At 30.1% G+C, this 12,474-nt stretch overlaps 1 protein-coding gene across 1 annotated transcript in view; it reads left to right on the forward strand.

Annotated features, from left to right (window-relative positions):
- Positions 1-12,474, forward strand: part of LOC106460516 (RNA-binding protein 25-like) — a 77,767-nt gene that overhangs the window by 30,832 nt on the left and 34,461 nt on the right. Inside the window, exons 6-10 of the mRNA XM_013920231.2 lie at positions 1,516-1,573; positions 3,050-3,141; positions 3,345-3,576; positions 4,632-4,696; positions 10,017-10,097. Of these exons, the coding sequence (XP_013775685.1) occupies positions 1,516-1,573; positions 3,050-3,141; positions 3,345-3,576; positions 4,632-4,696; positions 10,017-10,097 (528 nt within the window). The remainder of the gene's footprint in view (positions 1-1,515; positions 1,574-3,049; positions 3,142-3,344; positions 3,577-4,631; positions 4,697-10,016; positions 10,098-12,474) is intronic.

Here is a 12,474-nt window from a genome sequence, read left to right on the forward strand (position 1 = left end):
TGGCACCATTGTAAAAACATGCTAATTACACACGTGCATAGGTTTATAAGAAACTTCATGTGGTTTATTCTCTTGAAGATGGTGTAATTATTTCCACCGAAACATGTAGAGTTTTTAAAGTTTTTTTTTTAACTTTACAAATAAATTATTGCGAAGTAAAAAAACATTGTTTAGTTTGATTAATTTTATTTAAAATTTTTGCATAAGAACTGTCTGTTTTATGTATTGATGTTTATGCTATGTTGAAAAAAGGGGTATGTTCAATTGAAGAAGCAAAAATTATGTATGTGGTAAGTAGCTAAAATATTTTCCTTTAACAGTAACCAACAGAACCTACAGTAACTTGTTGCTTCATAATAAATTGGCTTCTACACCAACTTATCTAAGTAGACCTAATTTAAATTAGTCATTTGAGTATTGGTACTACCTGTAGGCCTACCATACCTCTTTTTAAAGCAAGTAACTTTTAGATTTTGGATTGAAAAATAATTGCCTGTGTTTTTAGTATTTAAAATTAATGTCAAATACCAATGTGGAAAAAAAAAAGTGTTAGAATCTCAAATTTTTTTCATGACTCTTGCAAAAGTTAAAGTTAAAACACTTCTGAATTCAATTTGTATGAGTTGGAATCATTCATGTAAATTGTGGTGTAGTGATTTTAACATGGTAATTTCTCTTGCATCAGGTTTTTAATGCATTTAAAATGACCATCAGTATTTTACATTGTAATGTTTATCTAATCTTTTCTTAATTGTTTTTTTAAACAAAATAACTTGTTTATTTTATTATTCTTTAAAAAATATGTTGAAAAGAAAATTGTTTTCACAGGGATACTATACTTGTGTAGTGCATTGTTGCTGGTATTGTAAAGTCTCATCAGACAGTTTTACATATTTGTACAATAGTCAAAGCTGTTTATTGACAACCCCTTAGTTCCCCAGAAATAGTTTCTCTAAACAAGAGTGACTAGATCAGGAAACCCACAGGGAGGAGAAGCTGCATTTTGCTGCACCAAAGTTTGCACAGTGTTCAAGGCTTTCAGCAGCTTGGCACATGGCTGTTGATCATCTTTCATCACTATCTACAATCTGAACAGTATTAAGATGGGGTTTTTGTCATTTGCTGCAGCCTGGAGCTGCTTAACACTTCTCATCTCATCATTTGTGCCACAGCCATCCTAAATTCCTCCTGTGATATTGGAAGAGAAATATCAGCCATGATGTTATCAGTTTCAGCAGAGCCATCAGTGCCATACTGATCATCTCTAGGCTGCACAGTATTAACCTTCCATGAAGCAGATCCCACCCCTGATCCACTGATTGAATGATTGAGGTTGTTTTTCAATAAGTAACTTCTTCAAACCCCTAGTTGTCAATAAGCAACTATTTTTCTATTTAAAAAAAATCTGCATCCTAGTAATTGTTATCAATCAATGGCAGATGTTGTTAGAGATGTAATTAAATGGTGCCAACTGTACTATTGAAAATGTTAAGTTCATTAATGTGTATATTCTAGAGATGTGGTATAGTAATGAACTGGAAGAGAGTCCAAGGTGCTAATGGTAAACTACAAGGTATGTTATTATGGAAATTCTATTTTATTAATTGAATTTTATTTGGTGATCATTAATTAGTTTTTAGCTTCTGAAGAAATATCTAAAGAGTGACTTTCTAGATATTTTAGTGGGATGTTCAGATAGTTATTTTGTGAAATGTTTGTTTAGCATTGTTAAACTAAACGTAATTTGTTTCTTAATATTATATGTAATTAACTATATCAGAACAGGGGAGCACCTGCATATCAAATTCCAAAGTTTATGTGAAAAATACTAATTATAACTATTTTAATAATTTTTTCAGTCAAAAATGCTTACTTGATATTTTGTGATATCTGAATTTATAATTACAACCTCTCAGTTACATTTTTTTAATGATCTCACACCTTGTGATGTGAATAAATGCTGATGCATTTCAACTTTGAAAATAGCTACGAGCAAAGTATATCTGTCATTGAAAAATGTAAATTCTATTTATATCCTTGAAGAGTGAGTAAAGTGCTGTGAAAAGTAATTGATGGATCTGTGGGAAAATTTAGATGTAGCTTCTGTAGAGAATGATAACATAATTTAGTGGGAAGGTTAGAAGATCTGTGAAAAAACATAGATCTGGAAACAGTTTGTTTGGATTTTTTTTTCATTCCTGAAAATGTTTATGCTAAATTATATTTGTTTGAACGTTTATGGGATTCTCTTCTATCACAAGACATAACATAAGCTTAATTAGGTTTAAGAGAGTATGGCAGGTAATTGCAAAATACTTCTGTGACCCAAATCTTTATTTATGTATATGGATCACTGAAAAGTTAGGCAACTGTAGTGTGAAATTTTATAGGTTATCAATAAAAGTTAGTTTTATGTGCTTTTTGTGTTGTTATAATGAGAACAATTATACAGAATTATATTAGAGGAATAGACTAGTGAAGATATTAGTAGACCACAATTTCTTTACTGTAGTGAAAATACTTAAATTTGGTGTGGTAGTTGTGTGATTATTTGTCTAAGTGATAAGTTCAAGGATTAACAGTGCTTGTTAAATATTTGTTGTGGTTATGTTGGGCAGTGAAATTTTAATACTTGAGGTAGTTTACAAAAATGACAGAAAAGTATACTAGGTCGATGTTACTGTTAAGTGTTTGGATTTTGTTTTATATACTTTAGGTTCAATAGGTAAAACCATTAATGTCACGAAATAGAGTTTTAAGAACAAAGTAATAACATGTACACATTTAATCTGGGTACTAGCAATAGTCTTGTACTGTGGAAGGAATTAGTGTCCTGGATGGACTTATTATTTCTAATAACTAAGAACAATTTACATAATTTATTTTTGTTGAAAAGAAGGAAAATTTAAAGTGTGTATTTAGCATACGAAAATAAGTATCCATTGCTAAGAAAACTCTTCTGTAAAAGGTCATCAACCTGCATAATTATTCAAGGAAAAGTTTATATGTATAATTTGTCATTTATGTACTTTGTTTTGCTACGTTACAGCTTTTGGTTTTTGCGAATATGCTGATCCTGAATCAGCATTGAGAGCTATAAGGCTTTTACATGACTGGGATATAGGAGATAAAAAGTTAGTGGTAAGTAAGCAGTAACTTCTGTTATATTTGTTGTCTTGACTTTTTATAAAGTCCACAATTAATTTTTATGATACTGATAGTTATGTAAATTTATATTAGTTCTCAAAAATTTTATAAATTGTGATATGTGTATAAGACTTATTAGTTTGCTTAAAAAGTATATCAATATGCTTTTATTGTTTAACTGGTTGATTTACAACTAGGTAAAAGTTGATGCCAAAACCAAAGAAAAGCTAGATGACTATAAAGCCACAAAAAGAGCTGCAACACAGACTCAAAAAGAAAAGGAAGACTCTTCTGACCAAGAAGAGAAGCATGAGAAAGAGGAAGATCTAGATGAGGAGACCAAAAGAAGTGATAGCATCATCAAGGCAGGGATTCAGCAAATTTTAAATGAGCATGCTGGGGAACTATCCAGAACTTTAGAGGCCAAAGGTCAATTAACATTGTTTTTTTTAATTCAGTTTTTTTGAATATGCTCTTTCTTTTTGAGTGACAACCATTATTATTAATTTCAGTAGCTCCTGACTTAGAGGGTTTCATAATAACCTTAAAGGTGATATCTAGGATTATTTAATACAACCTCATACCGTATTTGGGATTTTTAATTTATAACAACTGGTATAAGTAGTTATATTTTCTAATTTTAGAACCCAAAGTGGGATTAGGTACAGTAATGCCATTTGGTATAGCTTTATTGTTCTTTGTATAAAACTTGTAAGACATTGTTATTGTACTTTTCTCTTTACCAAACCATAGGGCAAGTGTAGTTATTTATTTCGTACCAAACCTTTGAGATATTGTAGTTGTAATGGTCTTTGGTTACTGTAATTATAATGCTTTAGCATAGAAAATATTCTGGTTGGTAGCTCTCTAAGTCTCAGGCCTGCAGACTCACTGTAGTTATAATGCTCTCTGCACCAAACCCAGGGAAGAATGTTGTAATAAGTGTTTTTTAGGACTAAACCTGCAGTGATGTTGTGGTATACTCAGCACCATACTTGTAATTTCATTGTGACAGGTCAGTACCAAAATTATACTTTGCATCTGTAGTGTTCTCGTAATGAAACATTGAGAAATTGTTTTAGCGTTACAAACACGAAATGTTTGAGACATTTAATATTCAATAAAACATGCAAGGTTACAGAATATTAAATATATTGTTGATATTACATGGAAAACACAAGCTTGTTGCTAGAGTAGTAATTAGTGTATTATGCGTGTGTGTGTGTGTGTGTAATGTCTTAGTGTTTCTGTTCATGTACATGTACCATTACCAAAGTGGATTGTTGAATGATAGAATTGAGTATTACACAGTTGAACATCTAGTCTTAACCAACCAAAAACTGTTGTACATGCCAGATTTAACACATTCCTTAGCATTTTACAACATGGGGCCTTTAATCTTCTAGTGTCTTTCCCATTTGTAATTGTTTTTTACTGATGTTTTTTTGTATTTGTATCTCATTAATTATTTTTCTTTTGTACAGAAAGCCCAAAACACAAGAAAACAGAAGAAAGTACCAAAACAATTGTGGATAAAGATAAAAAAAATGTATGTGAAATGTATAAGAAGTCTTAATGAAGTTCTTTTTTGTCTGTAGTATGATTTTTAAGAAATATTTGGTAACTAAAAAATAATGTTGACATGATTTCATTTATATTTAAAAATTTTATGAATTACAATAATGTAGATATTTCTGGTGATCTGTGCAGAAAACAGTATATTTTAGACTAAAATGCATGCATTGTTCATGCTGACAAATTTTTCAAAATGATCCTGAACTGATTAATACATGGTCTTATGTTTGTAAACTTGTAGATAAAGGTTTAAATTTATTTAGCTTTTTAGATGTTTTAATTTTTTTGACATTTCTCTATTAAGAATACATGAGTTGTAGTAATTTACATTTTTTTTAAGATTTTTTTCTTTGATTATAGTTCTCTTTGTGGCATTTTTTCAGTCCTGAGCTACAAGAGAGAGAGGAGAAAATCTCACTATTATAGAATAGCTATGCCTTGCCTAGACAAACTACACTCAGCAAGTTAAACTATCTTTACGAAATTTGGCAAGCTTTTACTATACATTACAAGTCTTTTGCACACAAAAATATAATTTTTGAATTAAGTATTTCTACTAAAGATTTGTCTGTAAACATATGGAATCAGAGGATGAAATTTTGAAATTTGGCAAAACTTTCCTAAAAGTATGTAGTTTCAGAAAAAATAAAATATCTGATTTAAAATTTTTGAATTATTTCTAATAAAAATTCGTTATTTGATATAGTTATTTGCACTCAGACTCTGAATAATTCACCTGCAAGATGATTTTCATGTTAAGTATAAAATACTATTTTTTATCTTACAGTTTTCACATTTCACTTACACAATCTCTAGAACCTCCTAAATGAATATCAAATGTTTTTTAAGGTAGATGTTTATATTTTATTTGCCATTTTCTATACCATATCACTAACTCTAGCTATTATCATCAACATACAGTGCAATAAAATGTTTAAAATTAAGAAATGGAAATATGTACATACATTTATTGCTTTGTTGAATAATCTTAAAAATCTTTGGTTCATATGTGTAGTTTCATGTCTTTACCCTTTGACTTAGTTTATTTTTAATGTTTTATTTTCATTTCCTGTTCTTTATCTTTGATTATTTATGTTGACACACATCAGTGGGTGCCCCGGTGATATTACGTTATCATCGCATTTATAGAATTAGGCATGCCCATCGGCGTCTGGTGACCACACAGTGTGATTTGAATTTCACACTAGAAATGCAAATTTAGTGCATGAAATCAATAGACAAAGCCTAATTTGTATAGTTGATGATCTCAGCCACCAATTCATATCCAACAGGGTATATGTTGCTATTCAAAACATTGGTAATACGTGCAGGTGAAAATTATTTAATTTTTATAAGAAAACAGACCCAAAAAGGCACCAAATCTCTCCAGTGTTTTTGCATTTGGAGAGACAGTTGAACTTGTGCAAGCTGATGGTGATTCTAGTTTTGAATCTGAATTATCTGATGACGATTTTGATCATTATATGATCGAATAAAGGTACGTGCCTAAAGGATTAAGGCACATGATACTATACACTAAATACATAGTTTTATTGCCCACTTGACTGTGTCAAACTAATAATTCTACCACACAAGTTGTAAATCACTAATTGAATGTGTAGTTAACATTACTGTATTGAATGACATAATGCATGAGCTGCTTGTCAGCATACCTTGTGAAAAACATTTTATTATAATTTTTCATTACCTTACCTAATCTGTCCTGACTAGTTTCTGTTTTTTACATTTTAGTTACTTTTATGACAATAAGTAGAGAATATACTTCAAAAATAAGAAATGTAGTACTTACTTTTGACCTCTTGTTTTGTTGCTGTTGTTTACCAATGAAATTTGAGCCTAGTTTTTGATAATGATGGTACTAGTACTATAAATGTTTGTTTACTTAAATAATTCACCTAAAAACACAATGATAACATGCAAAAAGAAGACAACATCCTATAATTATAATTTTAATGGCTTTCTTACCATGACAAGATAATAAAAAAAAAACCTGTTGAATTACCAATACAAGAGGAACTTAAATTAATTCCATTTGATTCTTGACCTGAATGCTGCAAGATAAACTTTCAAACTGAAGACAGAATTGACAATATTATGAAACTGAAAACAACATATCATTATATGTCATTCGAAAGATTAAAACTGCCTTTCTATTTGTTATAAATTATATAAAACATTGAGAGAATTATTGGTAGTTTGTGAAAGAGAGGATGTGGCAAGTGGGTCTGATATTTTAGTATACAACTGCAAACAAATATGATTGAAGGCTATGAAAATTTGACTGCCATAGTAATATCTTTATTATAATGAATAATTTGCATTAAATTCTGTACTGTAGATAGGGATGGTAAGTACATTAGAGGAAGTGGAAGACCTAGAAGACAAATGTCCAATTCTTATACTAGGAGAGATTGAGGATTTATTTAAATATGTCCTTATAAATTTAAGAAATTAAAACTTGTGTAATATTAAAATTGGCTTTATTAACTATGTATAGATGTCAGGTTTATTTGTATACATTGACAATAAAGTAGTTTAATTAAATTTTGAATGTAAAGGGTAATGACATGTACTTTAACCTAACCATTGTTAGAAGGTTAAGGTGATAGTTGTTGAGTGTATGATGTTTTTTATTGTCCTTTTCTTAGAAACACTAGCAGAATGATTGGGAGAGTAACAAACTTTGGAACTGCATATCAGCAAGTTTGTTTATTAAAAAAAAATTCATACTGTTTTCAGGAGTGAATTGAATTTTTTTGATCAAATGTATTAATTACTCATCATAGTATTTGAACACGTCTCAGATCTTCAGACAGCAAAGAATAATAATTATAATAACTTGTGTTCTTAAATATGAGTTTGTAGGTACAAGTGATACAAATGTTTTGTGAGATTAAGGTTTTGTTCTGTAAAAATTATTTTTTTAATATCCACTTTATTTATTCATGTTAGTTAAAAGACTTGTTTGTGTAAAAATAATGTTATTTGAGCTGCTGTCATAGAATAACTTTCTTTCAAAGTTTAATTGTTTAAAGACTACAAAAAACTACAGAAGATGATTTATTTAAGTAAAAGTTCTTGAAAGCAGAAGTCAATTTTAAGTGTTTACATGAAAGAAGTAAAGACATTTTGATAAGCTAATTAGAGAAAGATGGAAGAGATATGACATTGATAAATGTAGGTAAAAGTGCAAGTCACAATTTTTCTATGAAGTTATGTTCAAAATTTAATTATACTACTTTATTATCAATGTATGTCAGTAAACTTGACATCAAATGTGGTTCATAAATTTCTTTTTAATATATATGATTTAATTTCAAACCAAAATATTTAAATTCTAAATTTTGAATTTTGTATATCACATTACACTTTTTGGTCTGAATTGCACAGTTTAGATAATCTTTCCACCTCTATTTGAGCTTCTGAGCTTTAATGTCAATTAAAATTGTTATAGATATTGCTAAGCCATAACCTAACTTTATAGACTCCAATCATCTTATGAAATATAAACCAGAGAATCCAACCCACATTCTACACCCTCTCACGAGATACTGTCTCAAACATTTTAGCAATTTCTCTTATGTTTTCTTCTATGTTATTTATAACCAATAGAAAGAGAAGACTTTAATTAACTGATTTACATATAATGGTAGCTCTCCCTCTCACAACAAATTTTGAATTACTCAACATACAGATTCAAAGTTACTGCCACTGAGTTGAGCTCAGCCGACTGAAGAAATTATTTTAAAGAACTCCTAGTTTAGTTAACAGGCCAGTTAAATTGTAATAATCATAGGACATTGTATTCTTTTTGCATGTTATTATTTTATGTTATACATTAAATACTTGAAATAGATAAAAAAATAATCAGTAAAGTACTAATAACTAGCAAAAATTAGGGTTAACTTTTATCGTCACTTCATGTCTTCAACTGAAAAAAAGTACAAGACTCACACATAAGTACTGAATTTCTTGTTTTTTTATCTATGTATTTCATTGTTATAAAAGTAACTAAATGTAAAAATCAGAAAATTAAGTTGGATATTATAATTTAAAGGGGAAAAACTAAATATAAAATTAATTTTTTTTGGAAGGTATGTTTGTGACAAAGCATATGTGCTATGTAATCAATACATGAGCTATGCATTTGCCTGTTGATTTCTAATTTGTTATACAGGGTTCAAAGAGCAATGAAACAATAAAGTGAAATAAAAACTCACGTAAGCTATTACTAGCCTTTGGCTGTTTATGATGATAATTATTTTCTGCTACAAACTGCACTCATTTTAGAAGAAAATGAGGTTATTTAGATTTGTTGTTTTTTTTTGTAGTAATTACAAGTTCCCTCAAGTAGATTAAGCCTGTATAATGTTATGGTAGAGAAAATAATGATAGAATGTAAAGTTTTACTGAATAAAACTTAATATTTTTTAGAACATTCTAGAGGCTATGCAAATGAAATTTGAAAACTAAGATGAAAAAAGTATTTTTAATATTAACATGAAATTCATCTCTCAATCAGGTTAGTCAGACTCCATAAGTTCTCAGATAAATCTTGAGAAAAAGTTTTCATTTAAAAATGATTTTTTTGTGTATCAAAGTTGTAATGTTTACTAAAGCTTGCCAAACGTCATGAAGATACTTGTACTACATTAACACGTTTGCTACCATGTGACACACCAGTGGGTCATAGACGATTATGTTTCAAAGCCAAACTTCTCTTGTGGTTTATGAATTTGGGACACTGACTGCTTTTTGGCACCTCTTGAATGTTGAATTTTTTTTAATACTTAATATATCATGTGGCAGTAAATGTGTTAAAAGTTATAGTATGTATAGTTTCATGGTTGGTCAAAATGACCAAGCCCATATAGAGGTGGTTTAAATGATATTTAGACTGGTGATAATTCTTTATAATCATAGCTGCTCACTGAGCTTCACGTAGACCAAACTTTGTCAATAATACATTTGTTTAATATGTACTATATATACCTGTACTTAAAAATTACTTCAGTAGTAAATTTGATTTGTGTTTGTCTCAATGTTTTTTATATTGCCATGCTTTGACATTGGTAGCCTAATATATCATTGCTGGGTGTTACTTTTCTTGTGAACGATTCATTCTGCAGTATCTCAAACTAGTGATGTACACCATTTCATGTTGTTTTAGTATTCAGTGTGTTTAATCCGTTATTTTTATGTGTTTTATATTTGTTCATATTCTTCTCTCATACTGTTATTCTCTTAGTGATGAATAATGTTTTTGTTTTTAGTCTCTTGATGACATGGAGCTTGAGGAAGATCAGAAGTCACTAATTCATCGAGAAATTGATAAGTTTAGGGATACTTACAAGGTAAATATTTTGTAATTCATGTATATAACTGCTGTGTAGGCATGCCTTTATTTCTGAATTAAACAGAAACACCTTGCTCAAGAACTGACACATGAAAGTATCTTTAAACTTTAAAAATCTGGAAGACAACATACAACTTAAACTAACCTACAATTAAGCCTGCATTCTAAATTTATCAATAAATATACTTACTACAACATGCATACTTAATTTCATAATTTGGTTTTGTATTACCCAAATATGTTTTTCGTACTATCATTTCCAGTAAAATTTAAACATGTTTGCTAGTTACATGTAAAAGCAACCTCTGCTGGAATCTGCCTCAACCTGTTACCAGTTACACTTCACTTTATAGTGCACATAAAGTAACCAGTAGACTTGTGATGTATGATTCATGCTCATTCAGTTCTAGCTGCTGTCACATTCATAAATGGCATGTCTACCTATTGATAACATAATAGATTAATCACAATACAGTGTCATTTGATAAAGATGTCCAGTTTCAGCTTAACTTATTGTTTACCCAAAAACCAGGCATAAGCCTAGAGTTGAGACTTTACTTCAACGGAGATCACTGTGGGCATTGCCGTTTAGTTTTCTCTAGCAGTTGGTGAGTATGTGAATGGCACTTTTAACCCTGCCTTTTCAGCTTTAATTTTTTTTCTTGTAATTTTAATAAAAGCTCAGAATTCTTTAGACTGGATTGGGTAAGTCAGTCACTTTGGTTTTATGTAATTTGCTGCTCACATCAAAATATTTACCAGAATAAAACTCCCTATGGATCCTTGGTTTGTAGGCTTTGTACACACTTGTACAGTTTCAGTTAGATATACAAGTTGTTTGTTTTATGAAATTTTAGCTTGTTTGATACCATAGATAGTGGTGGTTAATTCTTACTTTGTGTTGTTCTCCAGTATGAATTGTATGTACTCGTGAGTTTTATCAAAAGGGAAAGGAAAATCAAAGTCAAACCTAACACAGTTGTTTTCCTTATACTTATTTAAAAAAAAGTTAATTTTTGACATTTGGCTTAACAGTTTTGTATAGATGTACCACACTGACAAAGAACTAGCTTTTAGGTGTTTCATAAAGAATGATATACTCAGGGCATGGTCATGTAAATGCATGCTACCATCCCTTAGATGTCAAATCAAGAAGGGAGATTGATTTGGCTAGCATTATTGACATTGAAGAATAAATAATCAAAAAAGCACAATAGCAATTATTAGTAAACAGTTTAGCTACATTAGTTGAGCTGACTTCAACACAGCTTTCAGATTTTCAATCAGATACCAGGAAGCATGGAAACAGTAGTAACTGGCAGAGTATTTGATGACCTCAAAAAGTGAAAGAAAGGAACATGGCATATTTGTCATCTTTGTGATCCATTACCCTCATGCACTGTACCTACTATGCATACTAATTACAATAGAAAGTGTAAAAGTACTCGGCTGTCAAATCCGTAAAAAAAAATTAGGGTTAAGTTTTTCATGGTGCCGGGTCTTATATAAAGTGTGCCAGCCAGGTGTGTAGCTAACTCTATATATTATGTAATATACTTGTAGACCCACTAGCATATAAAATAAAATGTAATTCAATTTGCATCAATCTTCTTGTGTCTCTCAATTTTTATTTGCAAAAATATCTAATACATTAGATCTGTGGGTTATATGAATATCTACACCTATGGCAGAACCAGATGTAGCAGTGCAGTAGTTTAATAATAGCTCTGAGAAATGGAATAATGACTGATGTCCAAGCTTAGCATGTTTATACTAGTTGAAAATATGGGAGCCATATTGCTCAATAAGTACACTTGATTATCATTGCTTTATGTATATGGGAATCACACAAGTACCTACGTGTTGCTGGTGACCAAGACTATTATTGTGAATGTATTGATGTGATGCTTGCTCATCAGATGTCGATACTAGAAACATTTCACGATGCTTTAAAGTGTAGAATTTTCCAGGGAATTTTTCAAAATAAATAAGTTTATTTAAAAGAGTGCTATATATTAATCTGTATAGAATACAAGCTGTAAATATGTTTTTGTTAATTATAGAGATGTTAGATGAAATATTAAAGGTCTACCATGTATCAAAGTGAATGGTCCAGACCCTTGGCATTTCTTTGAGGATTTATGTATCCAACTTAATCTTGTGCTTCATATAATACTCTTTCTAGCTGGTATACTGTCGCACTTTTCTGCTGTTGGTGCAAATTGAGTTGTCAGGTATAGGATGAAATAAAAGAAAATCTTATATATATATATATATATATATATATATATATATATATATGTGTGTGTGTGTGTGTGTGTGTGTGTGTGTGAGAAGAAAGCTCTGTGGGATGAGAAGAGTGGACTTAAACTGAC

The sequence above is a fragment of the Limulus polyphemus genome, unplaced genomic scaffold, assembly GCF_000517525.1.
Source record: "Limulus polyphemus unplaced genomic scaffold, Limulus_polyphemus-2.1.2 Scaffold784, whole genome shotgun sequence".
NCBI lineage: Eukaryota > Metazoa > Arthropoda > Merostomata > Xiphosura > Limulidae > Limulus > Limulus polyphemus.